The following is a 27,721-nucleotide window of genomic DNA, read 5'->3' on the forward strand; positions in this document are numbered from 1 at the left end:
TTATTCATTTGTTAGTTTGGTTATTCGGGTTAACATTTTATGACAAAAATGCAACAGATGACATGTAAACAGGGCGTCAAGCTGGAGCTTCCATCCCTTGTTCCACCCTATGGAGGGTTCTAAGGACCGAAACTAAATATATAACTAATTATATAATTAAATACTTAAATAAATTATTGCATAAATAATTTGGTCATTTAAAGGTACTATATGTAACTTTTAGAAATTCCTTGTTACTAATGACACCGGTGGCCGCTAAGTGAACTGCAGTCAGCATCTTGTTGCTCGTGCTCGCACTCCGTGGGTGCAAGCGATCATCCTGGGCATCGGCAAAAAAACAGTGACGTGATATTACATTACAATCATATATCACCATTACTATCTGTACTGTCCAATCTCCATGATACTGACTAGCTTGCCATTTGCAAATGACTTCATCAGCTAAAATGACAAAGCAAAACCGTCCCGAGTCCTTTAGAAATCAGTCCACAGGCTGTTATAGACACCCGAGAAAATCGGGGAATATCTCAGTTTTTAAGTTACATTGCAATCTTTTCACACAATGGCAAAACAAAGCAATTAATGCATGTTCATTTTTACTATTACCTTTAATGCGTAATTGTCATCATAAATAAACCACAAATTAAGTGACACATGGAATATATTAATTTTAAATGTATTTGTGTATGTATTTATTTATTCATGCATTTATATATATGTATATATGTATATATGTATATATATATACATATATACATATTGTCATACATACATGTCTCATTTATGATTTATTTACTTATGGTCACACTTAAGTATTAAATAATTAGTTATGTATTTATATATTTAGTATCAGCCCTATCTGTTTTCAGATATTAAATGAGATTACATTCTTTTTACATTGTCTCATTGCCAATCCTCATGCACAACACTCAAGTGTTGGCCTGCACACATTAGAGTACCAGCCTACTGCTCATGCAGTATATAATGCTGCAGTCACGTGACAGCAGGAAAAGAAAGATATGTCAGTGACAGCATGTGTGATGTGTGGTTGGCTTCACTGAAACTCTGGGCCATATGTGGAGTATAACAGTGTCATACGGCAGCTTTTTGGAGAAGTTCCCACATGTTCACACATGATGAGACCTGTGTTTTCAAATCTGAGCCACATCCAGAAAGAGCTGATGCTGGTGGTAAAAGCTGACACTGCTGTATCATTAACCTGCTTTGTGACCCACGCTGTGTAAGAATGTAACCAGGTTACTTATGTTCCATGTAAGTATTACAATATGATACACAACGGAATAATTCATAACTGGGACACTGTATGTGCATGAACAACTTCAGTCATGTACCAGTCAGTGAGTCAGTGGGTTTCACAAAAGGTAGTCTATAAATAATGATTAACAGTGATCAGCACATTGACCTTAAATCGGCTATTATCAATAGTTTCATAATAATGTTTCACATGACAATGTGAAAACAATGTGACAAAGTGAAAGTAGCGAGTGGTGAGAATTGACCTGTTGCTGAGCCCTGCCCCCCGGCTGCTACTCCGTCAAGCCATGGAAGTTAATTCATATATTTGAGTTAAGTTACTAAAAATACATTTACAATGTTTACACAGTTAATTATTTACATATTTATGTTTACAAGATTATTTACATATTTACATGTTCAAATATTTACGGCAGCGTCTCTGAAATAATTATAATAATATCTTGAATCTACCTGTAAGTATCTTCCTGACAACTGTCAGAATTGTCCCTCTGTGCACATTAAAACACAACGTTGTGACTGAATGAGCCGCTGAGCCACAAAATAAATAAAAACAGCTGTCAGTTTCAGTTATTTCTATGACAGCTAGCAGCAGTGAACGTCGCGAGCAGAGCATCATTTTGCATCTATTTCATTTATGTTTTGCAGCAGAGCCACACGTCTACAGTGCCGCCATATTTTGTTAACGCTGAGGTTAATTAGTATCTTTCTAATCCTGTCTTTATTCCTTATGTCTTATAATAAGTCTCCTGGACCTGACGGATATCCATCAGAGTTTCAAAAGAGTTCCATAGAAAGAGTTGAAATATACTACAGTTTCACCATAGATTTCCATTTGAATGGTGCCATTATTAAACACATTTTAAAGCAAAAAAAGACTCAAATCAGCGTTCCAACATCCGTCCCATATTATAAATAAATATAATAAGTAAAGCGCTGGCACTAACACTGGAATCTGTAATCTCATCACTTCTGATCATCATTTTCGAGCCATGCGCAACGCCAAGGTTATCGCTTCCGCCTAGTTGGGTGGCACCGCTCTCCCCGTAGGAAAACAATGGCAACAGTACTGACAGAGCTAACAGTCTTAACCTGGGGGAAAAATCAAGGGTGGGGGCTACGCTTCCACAAACGCTGACGGCGTTACCAGCAGTAACCTCCGTATGAGAGCAGTGCAGAGTGTGAGTTAGCCAGTGGGGCACGCTCACATGCACTAAAAGAACAAGCGGCCAGCCGGCAATGTCAACAAAGCACAGAGAGGCTCTGATTACAACACACACAGAGGGAGAGAGACTTCATTCTCTGCTCAGGTGGACATTACTCCTCTATAGCTTTACATAGACAATAGTTGTTGATGATATATTAATGCTGTGATATCATAGACTCAGGTAGACATTACTCCTCTATATCTTTACATCAAGGAGAAGATAAACTTCAATAATTTCCATAATGATACACCCTCTATATATTACGCTGAAGTCAATGAACCCACAAAATATGGGATGGCAGTAGCTGATTCCTCAACAACCCTAACAACAGATGGTGTTGATGATATGACACAGAACAGAAGTTGAATGAAGTTACATTTAAAATAATAAAAGCGTTACAAAATATATAATAATTGTCATAAAATACTACAATGAAACATTGATGCCCTCAAGGGAGCCAGTGGAAGCCTTGTTTAGGGCACAAAATGTCGACAAAGGGCCCTGAATTGACAGCTGAAGTTGGATTCCCTCTGGTGGTGGCAGGCTGAGATGCATCCTAGATCCTTTTACCTCTGCTGTGGCAGGGCATCAACAGTGAAGACATGATCTGGAAGATGTTAAAGCTTAGTCTGTGGGGGAAAGTAGCTAACAGGAAGAGCCTTTTTTTCCTGGGAGGCATGGTTCATGGTTTACTCTGGTAAATTTGCACAAAAATGAGGTGTATTTATCTTTCAAGGAGATGGGAACTGACTACCACCTGGGGCCAAACAATATTTTGAGATACGTTCAGCTGCGAAGTTAAGCAAATGTCCCTCTACTGGTTTAATAGATAAAAACATTCTCGAGGACTATTTTTGGACTGCCCTATTCTATGCAAACTGCATAAATGTTACAAAATGTTAGTTTTACAAAATGAACGAATGCAAATTTGAAATAGCTGCGACCATGTACACACAGTTATGTCTACCTGAGTCTATGATATCACAGCATTAAAGCTTCAGTAGGCAGTATATTTTTGGCATCAATGGGCAAAAATTCCATAATAACCTTTCAGCATATTGTAATTCAAGTGTTCTGAGAGATAACTAGACTTCTGCTCCTCCTCATGGCTCTGTTTTCAGGGTTTAAAAAATTGAGCCTGCGAAGGGAGACTTTGACCAATCACAGGTCATTTCATTGAGAGAGCATTCCTATTGGCTAAGCTCCGGTCATGTGACCGGAACCTGGCGTTCCTTCACCAGATTTCACAATGGCAGCGTCACAAACTTTCTCATTTTACAGCTAAACCGCGCACTACAAGATGATTCTGAGAACATCTGAAGAGAGAGTTATAGGCATTAACGTAACATAATATTGATTCATATTTGATCAGCGCTGTCTAGTTTGACCGTTTGGTCGGAGTTCGCGAGTGATTGACAACCGGCTCTCATAGACGGCAGCTGGACAGCAGACCTCAGATCAGCTCTTAGTGCTTGTTTTCCTCCAGTCTGTGAAATCTTTCAGATGCTGTTAGGAGTACCAAAGGACACAGAGGAACATGATTTGTTTTCAGGTTACCTGTTTCATGTACTACTGTCAGGATATAGCGACCGTTATATAAAAATAACTTTTTTTAATCATATTCCCTCCAATCTCGCCTACTGCAGCTTTAAGGGAAGATCCTCAGATAATATCAGACACCTGTTACACCTTATGCAGCGTAATGAAAGCACTCCAACAGCTGCCTTTTCTCTGGATGACCAAAAGGTATATGATAGGGTTGAGTGGGTCTTTTTGCGGTACGCTATTAGAACATTTGGGCGTGGGGAAGGTTTTATCAAATGGATAAATGTAATTCAGACCCAAGGACGGCAGTATATCGCCTTTCTTTTACTCTCACAAGTGGGACCAAACAAGGAGATCCTCTCAGTCCTCTTCTCTTTACGTTATTTGTGGAAGCCCTGGCCACCGCAATCAGGGCAGAAATTGGTATAAAAGGGGTTTTACAAGGGGAAGAGGAACACAACAAGTTTCCTTTACGCGGACAATATGTTATTACTTATCAAGGACCCTATTTAGTTAATCCCTAGTGTTCTGTTTACAATTGAATCTTTTTAAAAAAATTATCAGGCCATAAGATAAATTGGTAAAAATCTGAATGTATCGAGACAATCAACAACCTCAACATTCCATTTGAAGTTGGTCCCATAGGTATTAGGTTGTGTGTTGTGTGGAAGCATCTCGAGATAACTTCTGTTGTGATTTTACGCTATGTAAAAATAAATAGAATTGTTCAGATCTAGAAAATATAATCTCCTTCAATATGGCTCCTCTAATTCCAAAAATGAAGGCAAATTTGGACAAATGGAAATGGATAAATCTCACTTTATGGAGGGAAATTAATGTTATTAAGATTGTGGTTGCCACCAAACCTGGAATTATATAACATGGCATTTGAAATGAATGAAATAACGAGACATTGGGCAAATTATGAGTCTAATCCTGGGTGGGTATCGATGGAGGGGGCGCTTGCGGCTCCATCTAGTGTTGTGGAACTGTTATCACAGGAAAATACAGCAAAACAGACAGAAGAAGGAATCATCAAGACTTTTGGGATCTCACAACACAGACCAAATTATTCCTCAATATGGAACAACCCCTCAAGCTCTATAGATAAAAAAAATATTTTTATGGGATATGTGGTTTTCAAAAGGAATATGTGTTGTCAACAATCTCTACAAAGATCGCTCGTATATGTCAATTATACGTCTTATCTTACTTATGTCACCGATAAAGTTGAACTCTGGAGTTATTTACAGCAGAGGAGCAGCGTAGGCTATATATTTGGACTGAAAAGGGAAGAGGAAGAAGAGAATAAGGTTCAAAAGTTTCTAAATTCTTCTATACTCTGCCTCGACATTTTATAGAAAAATGTCAAATATAAGATAAGATAAGTTAAGATTATCCTTTATTAGTCCCACAGTGGGAGGATTTGCAGTGTACATCAGCAAAGGGGATAGTGCAGAAACAAGAAGCAGCAGTAAAAAACAAAAATCAAGATACAACACAGTGCAAAAAGCAAAACAAAAGAGACAGACATATAAAATATGAACAATTTAAAGGTCCCATATTGTAAACAGTGAGATTTCCATGTATTTTATATTATAAAGCAGGTTTAAGTGATATATAAATACTGTGAAAGTATCAAACAGATAAATACACACAATCCGTATTCAGAAATTGTGCGTTTGAAAGAAGCCGTTAGGATTTCTGTCCATTTGTGATGTCACAGATCTACGATATTTAGACAGTTTCACAGTTTTAAACAGCTTACGGGGATCCGAATAAAGAATCAACGTAAACATTCTAAATGTGTCCCAGTTTATTTCCTGTTGCAGTGTATGTGAATGACGTCAGCTGACAGGAAGTAAACATGGGCCCAAGCTGTTTCCTAGCAACGCAATTCCGTTGCCATTCCATTGAAATGCGCTAAAACAAAGTGTTTCAGGCAGAGGGTGAATACAGGTATATTCAGACAGACAGTATGAGAGAAATAATGTGTTGTTTGAACATTAAAGCATGTAAACATGTTCTAGTAGAAACCCAAATACAAGCATGAACCTGAAAATGAGCACGATATGTCCCCTTTAAATAGAAGGAAATATAAAATAGGAACAATATAAACAAGGGGAATATTAAAAATTGGAACAATATATACAGTACTGACAATAAACAGACTGTTAATATAATTGCACAAGTGGAAATTTGATATTGCACAGGGATTGGAATGAAATTGCACCTGATGGTATCGCACACTATGAATTGAAGTTGCACCTGCGTAGTATTGATAGATAATTGGTGTACGGTTATCGTCAGTTTCTGGTGTGTACGGGGTCTACTGGGAGCAGTATACGAACTAGAATGTGTGAAGGCCTGAGACTGATATGGCCCAGTGAGATTAGGGAGGAGTTATAGCAGGATATGATCTCATGTAGGTTGGGCTACAAGGGATGCGAGAAGCAAGTTTATCCATTTAAAAATTGTGCATAGATGTTATTTTATTTATCCCTGAAACTGTTTAAAATGGGCTTAACTCTGGACAATACATGTTGGAAATGTAACAAAAAAGTGGGCACATTTTCCATGCTCTATGAGACTGCCTTTTTGGAAGGTGGCACTGAAAAACCTTGACGGGTGTCTCAAAAAAACTTTACTACGGGGGCTCAGAGGGTAGAGCAGGTCGTCCACCAATCGGAAGGTCGGTGGTTTGATCCCCGGCTGCTCCGGGTCACATGTCAAACTGTCCTTGAGCAACCCCAAATTGCACCCGAAGGCTTAGCCATCGGTGTGTGAATGAGTAGAAGAAGTCCATTTACCATTTACTAGAATTGCAACAACTGTGCTTGCTAGGGGACAAGTCTCTTGCGCCACCGGGCCTTACTAAAGCAGAGTTTGGACTGACAGTAACAGGTTTTGTCGTAGCGGCCAGGCTTATTCTGTGCAACTGGAGGAGCCCACATACACCAGAGTTTACTGAACGACTTAAATTCATGACAGGGACTGCTGCTTTTGAAAAGATGATCGTCAGGGTAAATAACGTCCCAAGCAAAACTAATGGAATATAGCAAACCTTCCTGGCTTACATTAAAGTAATGCAGTAATATCTTTCACCAAGTTTAAGATTAGTATAATCCTTTTCTTAGTCCCACGGCGGGGACATTTACAGTGTTACAGCAGCAAAGGGGATAGTGCAAGAAGCATCAGTTAAAAAAGCAAGACTTTCTAATCTGCCCCTTACCTCGTAACATCTCTATGCTTCCATAGATCGGCACATTTCTTTGTGAGCCACGTGTTTCTTATGAGACTCACATGAACTGTGTTGCTTCATGTCGTATCCCCCCCTGTGTGAAATTGAAAAATAACTGTCGAAAAAACTCTGTGAATCGCCTTCCACAGGCTTCCCCCACCCACTTACTGTATAAGTAGTTGCCCAGTCTTTGTTGTCGCTGCTCTTCCTTTTCTTTGTGGTAGTTTCCATCATATTCTGCCTAAATCTGCATTGCTTGTGATTTTGTGGTGACTCGTAATTTTCCCCGTTGGGCATAGTGTAGCAAAGACGGTGACAGGTCAACCTGCACTTGACCCACGTGTTCACAGTTTGACATGCAAACACAGCCCGTGATGACAGCCTTCCCTGCTTTCTTCACAGCCAGTGCATAAAAGCCAGATTTTAGAAAAGCGTCTGTCCTGCAGTTGTTTCACTTTTGAAAACTAGAGCCAGTGAAAATGTGGGACATCGTCTCAATATGTTAAAAATGCTGTGCAGTCCCTCATAAAGAGGGACCCCTGATTGCTTGCAGAGTTGCCATGTCAGCTTGTTATAAGCGATTTTGGGCTTGTTTTCCTAAAAAGTTGCTTACAAATATTGGTAGTTGCGGGTTGCGTTTTTTTTGGGCTTGTTTCTAAAGTGTAGATGCTCATTTGGGCTTGCTCCTGTCTCTCTCCTCTGTACTGGTCTAGTTTGACGGTCGCTCACCGGCACCGCCGCCACTCAGTGTTGTTGTCAGAGAAATCTTCGCGGGGTTGATGGAGGTTAGCTAACATGCTGGGTACAAAGTGGGCGAAATATGGCAAAAAGTACAACAAAGACTGGGAAAAAGAGAGCGGGCTTAAAGATTGGATTCGCCCTCAAGTGGGGAACGATTTGAATGCAGTTTGCCGTTTTTGAAAGTGTGATATACGTACTAGCACATCACGCCGATCTGGTGAAATGCAAAAATGAAATTAAATGTTCAAATTCTTTAAAGGGACTGTTTGTAACTTCTTACACGTATAAATCTACTGGGTCGGTTTCCCATGCAAGCGCGCATACGCGAGCGCGCAAGGCTACGCTGTTCAGACTCAGACTCCAACACAAACTACACAGAAGCACCAAAACCACAAAGTTGTATCTAGTGAAACCCGTCTTGCAAAACAGTGTTGGCCACGGTCGTAGTACGCGGGGGAGACCATAGCTTTGGTCTCCAGGGCCGAAGTCTTTGCTGTACTCTGCTCCTCTGCTCCTCTGCCTGCCTTCAATCACACAACGCGCTCGTTCTCGCTCCACCTCACGTGCATACGCGCACACTACACACTGCAGAAGAGTTAGTTTAGCTTTGAGAATATCTAGTGAATTTACAGTGGACGTTTGCGCAGAAATAACTGCTGCAGCTCCTCCAGACCAACAGAGGTTTTCCGTGTCTTGTGAAGTGACGGGGCTCCGCAGCGAGAAATGTTATTGTCTCCGACTGGGTGCCGGTGTCTCCCTCCGGCTGCGGTCGGGAGGCTGAAACAGGAAAGATAAGATATTCCTTTATTAGTCCCACTACACTAGTATCAGCATTGATTCATGGAGAGACCTTCGTCTGGTCAGCTAACATTACTGCCAAGCAGCTGAAATATAGAGTGATATTGTGGTTTTAGCTGACGTGTGTCGCCTCACTGTTTTGAGCGATGCTCGTTTATGTCTATGTAGAGCGAGCAAGCGCGAGCCCGACGCCGTCTTTCGTTGACTTAACGGCCACAGGTGTCACTGTTAACAAGCATTTCTGAAAGTTACAAACAGTCCCTTTAAGTTTCGTAAACAAAGCAATATAAAGTTATAAGCTAAAAGTGAAATACAAAAATGAAATAAAATGGTCAACTTTTTTTTTTTAAGTTTAATTAACAAAAAATGTTAAAGGGACTATTTGTAACTTTAAGAAATGCTTCTTAACAGCGACACCTGTGGCCGTGAAATCAACGAAAGTCAGCGTCGGGCTCGTGCTTGTGGCAGAGGAGACGAGACAGCGGCCACACGCGAGCGCGCATATGCGAGCGCGCGCATGTGTGCCGACCCGCTACATTTATACGCTTAGAAAGGTACAAACAGTCCCTTTAAGTTACAAGCTGAAAATAGATGCAAAATTGCAATGCAAAAATGAAATGCATGTAATATTATAAATATGAATTCATACATATATCCCTCTCTCTTATATTGTGGTAGGTAGGTAAAGTTGCTTGTTTTGGGCTTTTTATTTCTATAGACCTTCTCTCGCGAGATCTAGCAACACCAGTTGCTTGCTTGTTTCTCTCGCGAGATCTGGCAACACTGGCGGTGGAAGGTTAACCATCAGCGTTATAACTCCAGAAGATGGCAGTAACGCGACGTCAAGGATGCCAACTGCCGTAGAACCCCAACGAAGAAGAAGAAGAAGAAGAAGAAGAAGCAACATTACCACAAGCTAACCACAACGACGAGTTGCTAACCCGATTTGTGGAGACTTATGACAAAAACCCAATAGTGAAAAGTAACCCCCCTGAGGAGCGGAGCACGGTTATCACCGCGGCCAGCAGGTCATGCAGCTCTCTGAAAGGTAATGAGCCGTAAAGCGTCGGGCTCTCGGCTCAGCGGCGCCCACAGACTGCAGCCACACTGGAACCACTGGCAGCCCAGGTTGGTGCTCTCTGCTCCGGATGCAGCTGCTTCAAACACATCGGGGACTCTTTTGGGGCCCTGTGCTGTGTTGCTCTATGAAGTTATGGAGGGAAACACTGTGTGTCTCTTGACTATCATATTACATTCTCACAATTGCCGTAAACTTGTCACAGCTTTGCCAACGCAATACACACTAACGTGAAGCCGGAGCGCTGTTGAGCCCGGCGCTAACGTTAGCTAGCTCTAGCTAGCGCATTTAGTTGAGAGAGCATTGCTTAGCTTAACGTTGCCAGCCTGCTGAGCGTTACTAGACACAATGACGTGCCATGAGCTGCAATGATGGAACAAGTGTTATTGAATGAATTAACCACCACCAGGTGATACACATTGTCATTACTAGTTTACAGCTAGTTAGCATCACCACGACACTGTTCGCGCTGGCTAACAGCAAGGCCTATGGAAAGGAGGCTGGGTCACGCGTCATATCTCAAGGGGGGGGATAGGACGCATGCGCAGTAGAATCTGGCCCCGCACAACGGCCGAAATTGAGCCAATCGCAACGCACGACACACAGCTTCGGCTCCACTGCGCATGCGTTATACCCTCTCGTGACCCAGCCTCCTTCTACAGGCCGTGTGGCTATAACGATAGCCAGTTAGCCGAGGAAGACGCCACCCTAATTCAACGTTCTCGACTTCCTAAAGAACTTCCGGGATATGTGTATGAAATGTTTTAAAATTGTACGACAGGTTGTTGGTCTTCTGTAACTTGTTGAGCTGATGATAAACGACCGCCAAAAAAAGTCGACCCAGCGGTGGTCGAAGCGTGAGACCTCCTGATTTTAGCATCACATGTGTTCACGCACATCACGATATTTGGAACAGCAGGTGGAACGTTGACAGTTTAAAATACTCCTTTTTTTTTAGTGGCAACAGTCCTCCCAATGGCCATAAAGGTCCCAGGTTTCCCTTTGTGACAAGTAGTTTGTCAAAATACAATTAATTGCACATTTTCTTTGGCAACATGCACCACTATTGCACAATATGAATTGTTGCTGAGTCGTATGCACCTGCACCATGCATCTGTAGACACAATCATTAAACAAGGGCCCTAACCTTACATGGCCACAGTGAAAGGCAGTGGCAGAGCCTACAGTGAGATGCTAGCTTTTACACAAAAAATCACAACAAAAAGAATTAAAGTACTCAGGCATCATGTTGAGCCGATGTCGACCTTTTTTTTTCCATTTTGACAGCTGCTGCTGTAGGCCACATGCATTGAGTTTACATTCAGTACTGTGAACACTTACTTAGACACAAGATAAAAGACAGTGTAATCCTCATTCCTAGCAGACTCAAACTTTTCATTTGATTATTCTCATACAGGAAGGCTGTGACATGCTTGCAAATTTATTGCAGTTGCATCATTAAAATGGTAAATGGACTTGCATTTATTATATAGCGCTTTTCTAGTCTTCCGACCACTCAAGGGCTTTACACTACATGTCAGTATTCACCCATTCACACACTGATGGCAGAGGCTGCTAAGGTGCCAACTTTGCCCATCAGGATCTAATCTAAAGACTCATTCACACGCCGATGGCTATGCCTTCGGGAGCAATTTGGGGTTAAGTGTCTTGCTCAAGGACACATCGACATGTGACCCGAAGCAGCCGGGGATCGAACCACCGACCTTCCGATTGGTGGACAACCTGCTTTACCCTCTGAAGCACACTCCTCCACATCTTTCTTTGCTTTATTTACTCGGTCAGACATAAAGACCATTCCCCTCTCATATTGCTATTGTTGTCACGATACTGGAATTTCTAACTTCGATATATCTTGAAAAATATCGATTTTCGATACCCCGGGGAAAATTGACATTGACATACAATTTTAGATTTTTGTTAAAAGATACATAGCAGTGTGTGTGTGTGTCAACTCGCTGTTGGAGGGAAGATAGATCAGAGAGCACAACTGGTACCCGTATATCGATACTGCAAGAAATGAGTATTGAAACGGTTACAAATATTCAGTATCAATACTTTCATGTTTTTTTTGACAACACTAATCAAAAGTCGACATTTAACTGAGATTCTCAAAGATTCCCACCCCTTTCAGTGGTGGAGTAAAGTATTATTCTAATGGATAAGATGATGAGCTAAAAGCCAAAATGCAATGTGAAACCATGCAGTTTCTTCAGTTCTGGGATTTGTCTTTTTCATGTATGTATGTCTGTCTATGTATTCAGAGTTGACAGTGTGTCATCAAGCCAGGACGGAGTGAAGTCCAGAGAGCTTGGTTCAGCAGCGTTGTATGACGTGTTGCCCTCTAGCTGCCCCGATCAGCCAGCGGTGCCCAGCGATGCCTACACTCCTGCAGATACACACCTGGAAGAGGGTGAGGCCCCCAAACTGAATTTCTTACTAAACAGGTTCGGTTTGCTCTGATATCAAGATCAAGTATTATCACAGTGTATCCGCAGGTCTTGAAAAGTCATAAATAGGAACTCGAAATTAGCATGTATCTGTCTGCTTGGATTACAAAGTGTGGTTAAGCCAAACTTTTGGCGCCTCTCTAATACTCTACTACTACTACTATACTCTATTATGTACAGTATGTTGATATTGATTTAATCCAATATGGTTTGTTTCCCTTAGATGGATATGAAGCTGGTCAAGGTGTCTGTGATACTACATTTGGTTGGAAGTCGGTGGGGCAAGAGTTGAGGCCCAATGACGTGACTACGGATTTGACTCCTTTTCAGCATGGAAACCGTGCTTTAGCTTCAAAGGACATGAGGAAATCGCAGGGTAAGCTGCTCTCTGACAAACGTCAAGTATTCCAAGATATGATTTAGTGACAACAGCAATGGCTGCAGATGGCATAAGATATGTTCGTAGGATTTGAGTTGGAAAATATTAAACTACTCTCACATATCCAGGCTGTTCTTACTGACAGACTACAGTCATTTGTTGCCATTTTAACTGCAGCTCTCCATCAAGGTTACACGTGTGTGTGACAGTCTGACATAATGGACTGTAAATACAAGCTGACACCTGTCCATGGCATGGAATGAGATTTTTTTTTTTTGTAATGCCTGGCTATCTCCAATGGTCAATCCAGGCAGCAAACACGCCATTTTCAGCAATTTATTTTCATAGTCGGCACAAATAGCTACTTATGAGAAATGAGCAGTATCGACTGTAGTTCATAAGTGGTTGATTTTTAGTTCTTAGCTAAACACATTTCCTTAAAGGGACTGTTTGTAACTTTTTACACGTATAAATCTACCGGGTCAGTGTCCCATGCGCGCTCGCATATGCACCCTCGCGTGTGGCTACGCTGTTCAGACTCAGACTCCAACACAAATTACACGGAAGCACCAAAACCTCAAAGTCATATCTAGTGAAGCCCGTCTGTTAAACAGTGTTGGCGGCGGTCGTAGTACGCGGGGGAGACCGTAGCTTTGGTCTCCAGGGCCGGAGTCTCTGCTGTACTCTGCTCCTCTGCCTGCTTGCTTTCACTCACACACTACGCTTGTTCTTGCTCCACCTCCACACGTTCATGGCGCACACTACACGTTTGTCGTTTGTGCAGAAATAACTGCTGCAGCTCCTCCAGACCAACAGAGGTTTCCCGTGTCTTGTGAAGTGACGGGGCTACACAGTACTGTACTTTGTAATTGTCATCTATAGTGTTTATTTGCATAAAAACACACAATTTAAATGATTAGGATTATTTAAATATTTGCTTTGATTAAAAAAAATCTTGTTAAGTTGTTAGGAAGTTAAACAGGTCATAATTCCCTCTTTAATATCTATTTTATATTAATGTTAAAACATGTCCTTCAAACACCTGGATTTATTCAAGTTTCTTGCCGAAAACTAAATTTTACGAGATTACATTTGAACACATCATGTTGACGTTGTAATTTACCTTCACCCAATGGTGAATGGTCTGAGCAGACCGTGAACGTCTCATAATAATAATAACTCAATGGCACCTCCGTTAACGTCAGTAGCTCCGTTATTTATCCAAGCAGGACTGTGCTGCCCACCGGCTGCTAACAGCTAACGTTACTAACTCTCCTCCTGCTGATTTCAGCACAGTTTTGTTGTTCAAAATGACGCAGTATCAGGGAGAAATAGGGTGCGTCCCCTCAGGTTTAGTAGCGCCATGCTTTTTGAGCACTCTTTTTTTCTCTACGCCTTGACTCCGGTCCAAAACAAACTGAAACATGATACAGTGTGCATATGCGTCATTGTGCAGCGTAACTGCGGGAAAGCATCAATAAGAGGAATCGATGGTCACGGAGGCATGAGATGCCAAAAAGCGGACAAACTACGATTCTCTATTCCCATCACTAGCGTTTTCCCTGCCTGCCAAAGTGGCGGCGGTCCTGATGATTTCACCCGCCACTGCCAACAATTTACCCGCATTTGGCGGGTGGCGGATGCTAATTTCAGACCCTGGGTATATGTGAAGCTAAACACTAACGATGAACATTTTGAAGCTGCACATGGATGGCAGCATGTCAAGTCAATTTTATTTATATACCCCAAAATCACAAATCACAAATTTGCCTCGGGGGGCTTTACAATCTGTACAGGATACGACACCCTCTGTCCTTTACAGTACGACCCTCTTATCAGATAAGGAAAAACTTAACCAAAAGAAAAATGTAAGAAACCTCAGGAAGAGCAACAGAGGAGGGATCCCCCTTCCAGGATGGACAGACGTGCAATAGATGTTGTGTGTACAGAGTAACAACATGATGAAAATACAACATAGACAATCCATATGACAAAAAAATAATACATATAATGTGAACATACGTAAAAAGCATGTGATGGTACAGAGAACTGGTGGAGTGAGAGTTCCTGTGTGTTGTTACTGACTTGCGCTCTTATTGTTGCAGACAGAGGGATGGCTCACTCAGAGGAGTCTCGGCTGGCCAACCTCCTGCGCCGAGTCTCCAGGGAGGATGATCGCGACCGCAGGCTGGCCACCCTCAAACAGCTGAAGGAATTCATCAGCCACGGCGAGAGCAAAGTGGTCAGTCAAATTGTGTAGAGATTATCTTCCTGTTTCCTGCAAACCCACTTCATTATAGAAATAAGACCCAGAGAATATGTTAAAATTGTTATCCCCTCTTCTCCTAGGCTCCTCATTTTAGATATTTTGAAGTGTTCAGGGGAGTCAGTAAACAGTGACTGACCAGCTGCCTCAGACTGTATTAAACAAACTTGTCTGGCCATCATAGTAATCGTTTGGTCTAGTAAATGTTTGGCTTTATATTCTGGATATTTATCTACATTGTCTCTGCATTTAATCAGCACTCATTAAGAAGCATGCCAGTGATCTCACAAACAATACCATTCATCCATAGTGATGAAATTATGAGATGGGAATATATATTCTTCTGTATAAACAACAGTAGGGTTGTGCAAACATTTTCAAACCGGTTTAATATTAATCCACTACACTGGACCGGACCAGTGTACCCAATTTTCCCACTAGGTGTCACACTTGACTCAGAAGCCTCTCAACCAAAACTCAGAGGAGCGGCTTGTCACTAAAATGAGAATAGCTGGTCCACCTTAAAGGTCAGCCAACCTTAAGTGAACCTGGGCCATAGTTGTCGCTAACTTCGGAGCTAACCCATAGATGTATGATAAGAACTGGATACCAGACCCCTAGATAGCGCCTATTTAGTCCAATCAGAATTTTTCGTCTGGCGCATACACCAAAAAGATTTCTATCTTCTGGGTTTACTTCCAGGTATGCGGCCCACTGAATATGTGCATTAGTGTTTCTCTCTCGCTGGCCCCGCCCACGCTTCGCTTTTCTCGGCTCCAGGAAAGTTTTACAAATATATATATAAAGCCTCCATGGATCAGAAAAGGGGGATTTTTTTGCTGCAATACCACGAGTGACCACTGGAAAAAAATTGGACAGCTTGTACCCATATATCGATAATGCGGAAAATGAGTATGGAAACCGTTTCAAATATTCAGCATTGGTATTTATTTATTGACGACACTAATCCCGTGTCACGGTTACAAATATCTGTCAATTGCAAATTGTGACAAGCGTGTTGTTCATAATCAGTCAGTGAAAACAGACATATTTGTTCTGCTAAATGTTTACCTTAAAGGTATAATATGTAACAGTTGTTGGTTGCTGTTTGTCAACACACGGCATTCAAAGTTGGCTCCTCCTCCATCTAAGCTTAATGACCGAGCGAGAGAGAGAGAGAGCAGCGATGGTGGAGCAAGCTACAGATTGAATGAAGAGAGGGAGCGGCGTTAGTGGGAACAAAGCAACGAATCGGAGAAATAAGACGTTATTTTCTGAATACAGCCGATGGGCAGGTTTGTGACAAAGTGGTGGTATTTGATCACCTGAACGAGCAGCATGCCCTGCTCGCTGTTATTGGCTGGAGGTTACACCCCCACGTAGGGTCAAAGGCTGTTTGCAGACGCCCAGATTGCGGCCAGGTCACAAACTTTCTCATTTCACAGCTAAACAATGAAACACGTTTCTGAAAACATTTTATGCGAGAGAATCTTGATTCATATTTGATCAGAGCTGCCCAGTCTGACCGTTTGACCGGAGTTCACAAGTGATTGACAGCCGCCAGAGACGGGTCGGCTCCAGCTCGGCTCTGATTGGTTGCTTTCGTCTGGGCGCGGTAGAAACTTCCATTAGGAGCATGAGAGGAAGGCAGAATTTCTGTTCCGAACAGGTCAATACGAATACATGTACCGTTACACCCGTAGCATTTTTACTGTTCCAGAGGCTTCAAAGATAATTGTCCTGTTCCACTGTCCTGAAATTGGGGGACAGTGTATCAAAATGTCCTCCAATGTTCACTCAATAGGCATATGAACACCTTTTTAAATCTTAAGCAGCTGAAAGTCAACCTCCTAGTCGTTTCCTTTGAAATGAAATGTGTTGAAATAGAATCAAAGTACTGACAGAGCATCACTGTCCTGTCTCCCACACAGACCCTGGTCAAACAGTTGGACACCATCCTCAGCACCCTGAATGACATTCTGAATGAGAGGTAAGAGGAAGCTGCGTACGTGCTCTAGGTTTGTTGGGTTGAGGACTTGTGCTGCATTCTGGACATATTAGAGGGAGGTGTTGTCCGAGTACACATGAACCATACTCCAGACCACCTTTTCAAGTGGACTAGAGTACGGATCGATGAACCGTGCCCGAGTACGGTACGGAGCGTTCACAATAATCAATAGAACTGGACTTTGGGGACAAGTGTAGTTGGATCCGGGCCCGGGTCCCTGATGTTAAAGCACCCTTAGAGTAGTCCTGACTATAGGCGTGGGCGGTATGCCGGTGTCAGCACCGTCACTGGTGTCGCGTTCGGCCACGACATGGATTTTGCAATACCGTCATTACCGTTATAAACAAACATACGTTTTGGTTTTAGCACGCACACACACACACACACACACACACACACACACTCCACACATGTTTTGGTTTAAGCACACACACACGCCGGAGATACAACACCCGATAAACTACGTCACACTTACACAGGTTGTCTATAGTTACATACAGGCTACTGCCGTTTCGTCACGGAAGCAGGTGAGCAGCACGGCGCTGCAGCCAACTGCTGCCGCTCGTACGCGTGTTGCGTCCACACATTGCTGCTGCTACTGCCAGCCCTCAATAGATCGTTCTCACTTTCCATTTTTGCTGAGAACTGCTCGCATCACGCGGAAAAAAATAGGCGTCACGCGGCAAATCTCTAAATGAGCCGCTCGCAGCAGAGCCGCGCTGCTCACGGTCCACGTGTCTTCTGTACAGTACCGGTCCAACAGCGTCTCCGCTGTATGTTGTCAAACTCTTTTTTTCATGTGGGTTAAGATGTAAAAGGTTATGTCAGCTTTCTGTTTCTTCAAAGATGTAAATTCTTTTAAATGTAATGTCATTCCCAGTTTGGCTGTGGTGAAAAGAGGTATAAAAAACTTTGAAATAATAAAACGAGTAAATATGCCTACGTGAAATAAGGGCTGGGCTATATGGCCTAAAAATAATATCGCAATATTTTTAGGCTATATCGCGATACACGATATACTGTATATCACGATATTTTCAAATATCCTCTAAGCACTTCATAAATGCTCAATTTAACCCTTTGATGCACACAATCACACCAATATGATGATTCTTGTAGTCCCTGCAGCACACTGTATGTCTGCATTAAAACATTCTTGATTATATTCATTTGTTATTTCTTTTGGAACAATTTTAATGTCGTGCTCTAGCAGTGGTGGACTGTAGGCTACTCAAGTACTGTACTATAGTACGGAGCAGGGGACCGCCCCTCCCCGCAGCGAAGAGAAGGAACAGCGAGCCCTCAACAACCCTGCCGAGCCACAAGCCGCTCCCCCCCACCACCCCGCTTGCATCGGCATTTATAAACGCCAACTGCCGATATAAAACTATATTAAAACATCGAACGGGAGGGAAAAGGAGTTGTGTTTACTTTAGTGTTTTGTTTACACTGCTGCTCCCGCTCTGCAAACTCTGCTTGTTTCTTCCTCTCAGCGTCTTCTCTGGTTCACTTTGCTGTTTGTTACAGCGCCAACACAACGGCGTAATGCCGCTAATGTAGTTACAAATGACAATAATCCATCAAGTGCAATGCTTGTTAGAAAATAGTGTTTTCCGTGAAGACGCCCGTCAGAGTTTTGTCGAGAGCTGGAGGCCGGGTGAAATTTAACAGAGGCTATATTCGATATATCGCCCACCCCTACGAGAAATAACATGTAACTCAGCAGTCGGCTACAGTTCGCACACAACTCAAAACAACAGCATGGCTGTTATTATTAAATCTGAATCACATTACATTTACATTATGGGAGACAGGCAGGCTACTCCTCCCAAAACACCTGTAGGCCTATAGGTCGACCTCATTTTCAATCTAATTTGGAGCCAGTAAACACATAATAAACACAATATTTGTTGTCTTTCTTAAGATATGTCCCCTTACATTGCCAATAAAAAGAAAAGAGGTGGAATTGTTTTTAGTGGAGTATCCCTTTTAATTTTGTAATACCGTAATATAATACTGTCAGTGCAAAAAAAAAAAATACCGTGATATACATTTTAGGTCATATCGCCCAGCCCTACCTCCACCCCATCATTAATGCACCCCCTGTTATCGCAACCATGATTGCACTCTGCTAGTTCCATATGCCGCGCGGTCTCTAACATGTTGTCTCCTTCCCGGTGTTGTTGGCGTGTGCAGCAGTAAGCTGCTATGGGAGTTGCGTCAGGACGCGGCAGCCTGCCTGGGTCTCCTCTGCACGGTGCTCAGCTACGAGGCCGAGCGCATCTTCAAGTGGCTCTTTCTCAAGCTCACTTCGAGCGGTCGCGACGAGGTGAAGCTGTTGTACATGGTGGCAGCGCAGCGTGCTCTGGAGGCTGCAGGAGAGAGGAAGGCCTTCTCTCACGTCATGCAGGTAACCACACACAGAAGGTAGCTCTGGGCTAGGCCAGCACGTTATTAAAGGTCTGCATCACGCTAGTACAGAACGTGGTAAGTGTAGACTGGCCGGTGCCGGGTAAGGGGCCTGGTAGGTGGATGATTTTCTGGACTGAATTGTGGACTGGACTGGACTCTGGTGTGTTTTCAGCTGGTGATGAGCAACCTGCAGTCCATCCTGGAGAACGTGGATACACCAGAGCTGCTGTGTCAAAGTGTGAAGTGTATCCTTCAGGTAGCTCGCTGCTACCCGCACGTCTTCAGCACCAACTTCAGGGTGAGTGTTTCAGCAGGGATTATTGTTTAATGAGTGTTGTTGCATATGTGTGTGTGAGGCTCACAGGGTCAACTAATGGTGTTTGGTGTGTTTCCACAGGACACAGTGGACATCTTGGTGGGGTGGCACATTGACCACACACAGAAGCAGGCACTCACTCAGCAAGTTTCAGGTCAGCTGGATTTCTTATTGGCACTCAAAGATTTTGAAAGTTGTGCCTGGGGTTAAGATCGCAAACTTTTTCAGCACCGTCTGCTGGTAATAAAGTTGGGTTGACATTTGTGTTGTTTACCACATACATCTTCCCTGCTGTAAACCTGTTTATTCCTGTCTGCCCATCTGTGGATTGATTAATTGATTGAATTAATTGAACATTTGCATTTAATGGCTTGTGTACATAGGAGGTGATTTTCAGTCGTCCGTCTCATCTGACGGTTCAGATACGCTTCGATATCAATCAGTACAGCTATCTACACAGGCAGCGTAGCGATTAGAATATATATTTGAATTCTAAATTAAAAAAACAGACATTCAAATCTGATAATTAATATTCAATACGTTCTTGCGTGGCCTGAGCTTCTGCACTGAATGCACCGCACGAAGGGAGTCACACAACATCACTTTTATTGATTTATAATGAAATGTAAACATTGGATCAAGCTGAACAAGGAATAATTCAACAACAACCGTAATGATGGAGAGAACTCGGCCAAATAGAGAGAGAGAGAGAGACACCGTGTGCTTACAGCAAGCGTTACGTTACCTCATGTAAACAAACCACGTACCCATCAGCTGTGAGCTTCAGATCAGACTGGAGATGTAACTTAAAAGATGGGGGAGTACTACTTGCTGTTTTATATCGTGATATTTACTGGAAATAACTTTACAACATAGCCAACAGCAACAACTTTTAGGCGATCTCCCTCCAGCCAGCCGTCACCTTATTTTGTTCATCAGCTTCAGACATATGTGCTTCTTTTTTAGAAGGAATATTTGAATGTCCAGTGCTTTTTTCTAACTGCCACTCTGTTCTCCCTTTGTCTTGTTCAGGCTGGTTACAGAGTCTGGAGCAGTTCTGGGTGGCAGACCTGACCTTCTCCACCACCCTGCTGGGACAGTTCTTGGAGGATATGGAGGCATATGCAGAGGTGAAGTTAGGCCAGAGTCTGAGTTAGCTACTTACGTTTCCTGACTCATAGCTCTTCTAGTCTTACTTGGTTTAACGTTAAGTCGCCGCATCTCCCGACAGAACAACACCACGGTTGAATTTCAGTCTACATGCACGTTTGAATCAGAGCAGCTGATAGAAGGAGAAACGAGCGTTAGAGTAGATGACAACAAATCCATATTTTTGTAGATTACAGCACACTTGTAGCACTACTTGCAGTAGCAGCCAGGCTATTTCTTTTTACATTTTTCGTAGCTATATCATCACTAAATTCACTTCTGAACATTTTTGAGGCGAGAAATCAACAGTGTAGATTTTGAATATTGACAGTATTGCAATATTAGATGACGAATCGAACATTTGCTCCACCGTTGTCGGAGTTAAGAAGCTCCACAAACTGCCATGACAGCTAGCTAGCACCTGCCGGGGTCCCTAACCTGCTGAGAAAACATGACCCTTTTTAATATATTACTGTAATATCTGGAGGGAGATCAGTCCACTGTTTTGTTTCTGTAACTGAAAAAGCAGTTTGAGTAAATTGTGGATCAATATTTTATATTTCCCGTCTCCCCTCGTTGATGATCCTGTTTGTCTCACTTCACCATGAGCTGTTAGAATAAATAGTTTAAACCTGCAGTATCTTATAAAGTAAACAAACAGGACATAAATCGACTAAATCGAAGTTGGTATTTTTTGACAATATTACAATAGTGGTAAAGTTTGTTTCTTTTGTCCAGTGCTTTAAGAGCTGGTTTAAAGGCTAAAGCCTGGTCTAGCATGCTGCAAAATAAATCACTTTAACCGTTGCGTACTGCATACTGCTGAGGAACGCAGTATGTACTGCATATGTTTTTTATAAACTATTGTAGACTGTCGTAATCTTATTTTCAAAACACTTTCTAAATAAAAAGTTCAGTTTAAAGAGTTCAGTTCTCCTTTTTAAAGAAGAATTTGAAAGTGTAAAAGTTGTCGGGGCATAAAACCAATGATCTGTTGATCTTTACGAATCAAGACTCCATAATCTAACAATGGCGTGTTGAAATCAAATCGTGACACCCCTAGTATTTTTTCTACTAATTTGAATTGAGAAGAAGCAAGATAATGTTTTCACTATTGCCACTGTAAATACTGGAAGATCTTCAAGAAATCTTGTCCAAACTATTTTAGTGATGAGAGATTTTGTCAAAGACCTGACTGAGTCTGTGCTCTTTTTAGGACCTGAACCACGTGATGTCAGGCGAGGTCGTGGATGAAGACATCCCCCCACCTTCGGTGTCACTGCCCAAGCTTGCAGCCCTGCTGAGGGTTTTCAGTACAGTGGTCCGCAGCATCGGAGAGCGATTCAGCCCCATCAGAGGAGCACCCATCACTGAGGCCTACGTCACCGATGTAAGTCACCTAACTGAGGGGCCAGGGTTATTGGGAGTCAACTAAAACCAAAACAAGCTGTGGAAAGTATTGTTAGTAAACTGAAACTAACGTTATCCTTTAAGAAAAACTAGAGCTAAACTGAAACCATATTGCCTGGTTAAAAAAACTAATAAAAACTAGCACTTTTTTTTCTCTCTGTTCTGTTTCCTCAGGTTCTGAACCGGGTTCTGGCCTGCGTGACTACGGCGAAGCAGGTTCAGTTCTCTGAGCCGGTTCTCACTGCAGGGAACGAGTGCGTGGGCGTGTTGCTGGCCAGCGTGGAGCCCAGTGGTCAGCTGATGGAGGCTGTCCTAACCTACGGCCTGGACCAGCTCGACTGCTGCCGGGCTTGCGGCCCGGACTACAATCTGGCAGTGCTCAGCCTCGTCACTATGGTAACGCGTCTTTTTCAGAGTTTGATCACACCTTCAGTTTGTTTCGCTTTGATCTAAACCACCACGGTGCTCATCTTAGTCATCCGGCAAACAAATCCGGTTACACTTTAGTTACACACTCTAAGCCAGGTGGACCAGGTTCAATGGATTGTAAACTGGAACTTTCAGTGTAGTGTGCCCCGTCTTTATTTAGTTATGCTTATAATTATACACCTTTTTAAACATCGTGGGGCTTTTTACCTTTGCGATTTGAACATTATTCCTCCTCCTACCAAACTGTAACACCATTTTATCAGAGAAGTGAGGCCAGATTTTCAGTCTTAATTTTGCAAGTGTATGCCTGTAACTTTCAGACATGTTGGTGTGAATGCACCTTACTCATCTTTTATTTCTAAGAGGATATCCTTGTCCTCCCTGACAATTCCTGCAAAGCCATACAATTTTCAGAGAGGCTTTCCAGATAGAGAATACCAGTAAACTTTTTTTTTCTCCAACAAGTCGAGTCACCTTGAAGTCATTTTGACCCTGCATTTGCTTTCAGATTGTGGACCAGATCAACACAAAGCTTCCTGCGTCCTTTGTTGAGAAATTGTTGGCACCCGACTCCCAGCTGCTGAAGCTGCGCTTCCATCGAGAGAAAGAGGTGCGTAAGTTAGGGATGCTCATTTTGAAAAATGTTCTTAACCGATAACCGACCCTTGTTAACCGATTATTAACCATTAACCGACAAGATTTGTGCCTCGCATGCAGCGGTGTACCAGCTGCAGGAGCACAACAGATATTGGTTGATGGGAGTCTCCAGTTCACCGTCCGGGAGCGTTAACTTAGCAGCTACGATGCTGCGTGTAGTGTCGCGGACATGCAGCCACTTTCCCAGTAAAAGTCTCCACCGCACATTTAGTTTAGTTTAGCAGGTTGTCAGCTGTGTGTCTGCCCGGCGTAACTTTAGCGAGTGTCCAACAAACAGTGTGTGTATTTGTGCTACGTTAGCAGCTCTAGCATTGCCGGAGACTTCGTGCTCACCGCCGCCACACACGTAGTCTGCGTAACTTTAGCGAGTTTCTAACAGACTGTGTGTGTGTGTGTGTGTGTTGGTGGTGAGTGTGAGGTTGTTGGTGGTGTTCTAGCTGTGAACGTAGGTGTAGCAGTGTGTGTACAGTTTATTTGTCCGTGAATAAATGCTAAAAAACTACAACTGCTATTAGTTGTGCTTGCGGTTGGGTTGGATGATAATGAAAATAAAACGATTTAATGTCCTAAAACATTTGCTAAATCATATATAATATTTGTGTTTGTGTGTGCGCATGGACTCCACAGGTGATGTCAGCTGTTCATGGTGTGTACCAGGCGCTGCTAGGCCTGAAAAACATTCCAACACTGGAGGCGGCTTATAAAATGGTATTGGGTGAGATGGCATGTGCCCTGTCCAGCCTGACGGTATCCCTGGAACCCGACGGTGGGGCCCCCGCCCCTGCCCCAGCAGCAGCAGCCGGAGACCCCTGCCCCAGCATCCAGCACCCCGTCTTCGCCTCCTTGACCCTACCCCTGGAGAAGGCCCAGTTCACCCTCATCTTCAACCTGAGCACCCTCACCACCATCGGCAACACCAAGAACTCTCTCATTGGGGTGAGCCACTGTGCTTTTCTTTACCGTTACTCTGAGCAATCAGCCGGTGTCACGGCACAGGTAGTACTAGTAAAATGATTTGTTTTAGGTGTAGGGGATTTAAATACAGCCGTGCCCTCTGGCTATACCAGCTACTAACAGGCCACAACATATGGGAATACCTTGGTTGCCTCTCAAGAAAAGGACAGTCCGGCGCCAGTTCTCCTCTCATTTGAGCAACCGTGTGTGCACCTGTGGTTGCGTTAGAATTTCTCGTTTGTCATAATGTATTATTACCCATCACGACAGCCATGGCCAGAGGTATTATGTTTTTGGGTTGTCCGTATGTCAAAGGTGAATATACAGATGTTCCAGTAACTACAATGTACAGAAATCTTAATCTTATTCCACTTGTCCCGCCCCCACCCAAACATTTTGTGTTAAAAACTCCATGAAGCTCCCCCAGATATTTTCAAATACTTGAAAGAGACACGATCTGTCAATGCACAGTCACTCTTCTTAGTGATGAAATCACTTGGATGAATACCCAGGTTACACGACTTAAGCCCACAAGGGATTTTCCGTCTTGTTATCTGGGTGTTAAGTGTGAAAAGTGTGAAAAGTAAGGTTTAATAGTTTTTTCTCGTCAATATTTAGCGCAAGTTTGGAGCGTTGTTTAATCTCCTTTGAGATGAGCTAGTATGACATGGTTGGTACCAATGGATTCCTTAGGTTTTCTAGTATTTTCACTCGAGCCTTAAAATTAAGCCCGCTATGAGGTAAAAATCGCAAGTTGCGTTAATATGTTAAATAAATTAGTGGCGTTAAAATGAATTTGCGTTAATTGCGTTATTATGGTGTTAACTTTGACAGCCCTAGTTCGGATGTATAATGTTTTTTTTTATAAAACATTCTAAAAGCATTATTTATTTTTGAGGGCTCATTTGTTATTTTACCTTTTAATTGATTTAATAATTTTTTTTGATACGTCGAGCCAATATCTGACCTGCATTTTCTCCCTGATCACAGTAACTTTGTTTTAATCTGAGGAAGCTAGCGGCTGTCTAGTCACTCGATGATTCACTATATTGTGTCCGTAGGACCAAAAGTTCTGCTTGCAATTCTGGGGAATCATGGGTAAGAACCAAGAAATAGTCAATACATTGAGGGGCTTTGGTGAGTTGCAGAATAACAAGAACATTCTCTGGAGACCTGTTTAAATGACCTCCAAACCGAAGACAAATTCAAATCTTGGATCAGTTGATTAAGGGTCTTGTTTTGTTTGGGTGTGAGACGAGTCTGACCCTTCAGATCGGTCTATACTGGACTCCAGAGCACAGTTGAAATCTCCCCAAAACTGCATGTTTGATAATCTTAAAGTGGGCATACCAGTACCTTCACTCTAGCTTTAAGACTGAGCCTGCTACTGCTTCTTAAAGACGGTAATGTCGGTCGGGATCGTGGGTGTCAGAGGGTTAAAAATTCAATCAATGGATGGAAAATATTCGGTTAACGCGACCTCTGCCCTGCACTGAGCTCGGTTGATTTCACTTCTTTTAGGTTAACGAATAGACGCAGACGGATACTAAACCGAAATACTCTAAAATGGTTATCGTACATTGTCCATCATGGTCTCCGCTCTCGAGCTGTATCTCCATATCTGCATCCTGCTGTCGATTTAATCTGCAGATTATTTTCTCGGTTAATCAATTAGTTGTTTGGTCTAGAAAATGTCAGAAAATGATGAAATATGTTTCCCAAAGCCCAAGATGACGTCCTCAGATGTCTTTTTTTTTTAGTCTACAACTCAAAGATATTCAGTTAAGAGGAGGAAAGAAACCAGAAAATATTCACATTGAAGAGAATTCAGAGAATTTAGACTTTATTTTTGCTCTTAAAATAATGACTCAAACCAATAAATCGATTATTAAAATAGTCGGCAATTAATTTAATAGTTGACAACTAATTGATTAATCGTTGCAGCGCTAGTTCGTATGCTTCACTGGTACACTGAAGTACATCAAATAATCACCAGATGAAATTTGAATTCTTGTTGGACCTTTCACCTTAACACAAAGGCACATTGTCACGTCATTGTCCTGATGCAACGCTGTTAATTGTGAAGCAGCAACCAGGAGAAGATGAACTGCTGTTTTATGTGGCCATGCGTGTTCATGTTGAAATGTTTTTCATCTGTTTTAGATGTGGGCGTTGTCTCCTACGGTCTTCGCTCTGCTCAGTCAAAATCTGATGCTGGTCCACTCCGAGTTAGCGGTCTACTACCCCGCCATCCAGTACGCTGTACTCTACACCCTGTACTCCCACTGCACCAGGTAATACTCACACACACACACCTGTACTGTGCCCTCCAGTACAGCATTCTGAATTTTACACCCCTATTGTTAAACCAAGTGGCCTCAATTAGTTTTTATTTATCCATTTGCACTTTTCTTGCATATTGAGTTGAACTGTCACTCATTCAAAACCTTGTAGAAAACAATGGCTAGAAGAATAGTTACTTTTAAAAGTCTTCAGACCATGACGGCATTTCTTTGCTTTTGTATCGTTACAGATTTCATTTAAAATTGATTTTAATATATATTTTGCCATCCCTCTACACAGACATATCTTCAATTTTTTTCAACATCGAAGCACCTTTAATTTTTAAATAAATACAGAGCAGGGGAAAAAACAGACTGCAGTGCATTGTTGTGCCAAACGTGGCTGTATATTTCTGCAGGGACATTGCTATAGACCAGGGGTGGGCAAACTTTTTGGCTCAGGGGCCACAATGAGTTTTAAAATTTGACAGACGGGCCGGGCCAGTATCAGATGGATGGAGAGTGTTTGTGTGAGCTAATATAAATTACAAGTAAAAGCCATTAACTAAAAAGTAAAGAAAACTTACATTTAATTTGAGTGGGAACAGTGTTGTTGGTCACCCTTTTTTGCCAGTGCATCAAAGTTTGGTGTCAGTTTGGTTGTGGCAATTCTAAACCAATCCCACCTACTGCGCACAGAGGTTTAAGGGAAAAACAGTAATTTATGAAAAAAGAAAATGAAAACGCCCTTTTAAACATGAGGGGGAACACAAGGCAAAAACCTTGGCTAAATAAAAAGTGTTGAAAGGTAGATTCGAACCCCGGCCTACCGCGGTAAGAGCGCCTGCTCTACCGGGTGAGCTATAACACACAGTGGTCCCGCCGGCAGGAAGAAGAATGGCTTCATTCAAGGTGAAGACCGTGGTGACGGTCAGAGTGAGGTCGAAATAGATCTTAATTTTTTAAATAAGTGCTATTAGAGTGTTCATACTGGGGAGTGGGATCAACTGAAACGCCGGGTATTGCAGGAAAAAGGCAAAATGAATGCGGTCTTTACTATAATTTGGACAATTTTGTACCAATATTCGACGGGCTGGATTAAAAA

General features: G+C 42.4%; 1 protein-coding gene across 2 annotated transcripts in view; it reads left to right on the forward strand.

Moving 5' to 3' along the window:
* The first annotated feature begins 9,640 nt into the window (after nt 1–9,640).
* The window catches only part of smg1 (SMG1 nonsense mediated mRNA decay associated PI3K related kinase), a 70,653-nt gene continuing 52,572 nt past the window's right edge, over nt 9,641–27,721 (forward strand). Inside the window, exons 1-14 of one of the 2 annotated variants that reach the window (XM_037793052.1) lie at nt 9,641–9,936; nt 12,169–12,317; nt 12,578–12,730; nt 14,839–14,975; nt 16,931–16,989; nt 19,204–19,417; nt 19,592–19,717; nt 19,817–19,889; nt 20,768–20,865; nt 22,101–22,274; nt 22,469–22,690; nt 23,232–23,333; nt 24,008–24,316; nt 26,498–26,628. In XM_037793052.1, the coding sequence (XP_037648980.1) occupies nt 9,860–9,936; nt 12,169–12,317; nt 12,578–12,730; nt 14,839–14,975; nt 16,931–16,989; nt 19,204–19,417; nt 19,592–19,717; nt 19,817–19,889; nt 20,768–20,865; nt 22,101–22,274; nt 22,469–22,690; nt 23,232–23,333; nt 24,008–24,316; nt 26,498–26,628 (2,024 nt within the window). In that variant the 5' untranslated portion in view covers nt 9,641–9,859. The remainder of the gene's footprint in view (nt 9,937–12,168; nt 12,318–12,577; nt 12,731–14,838; nt 14,976–16,930; nt 16,990–19,203; nt 19,418–19,591; nt 19,718–19,816; nt 19,890–20,767; nt 20,866–22,100; nt 22,275–22,468; nt 22,691–23,231; nt 23,334–24,007; nt 24,317–26,497; nt 26,629–27,721) is intronic. The other variant, XM_037793053.1, reaches the window with a different exon arrangement.

This window comes from Sebastes umbrosus, chromosome 14, assembly GCF_015220745.1.
Source record: "Sebastes umbrosus isolate fSebUmb1 chromosome 14, fSebUmb1.pri, whole genome shotgun sequence".
NCBI classification, from domain to species: Eukaryota; Metazoa; Chordata; class Actinopteri; order Perciformes; family Sebastidae; genus Sebastes; species Sebastes umbrosus.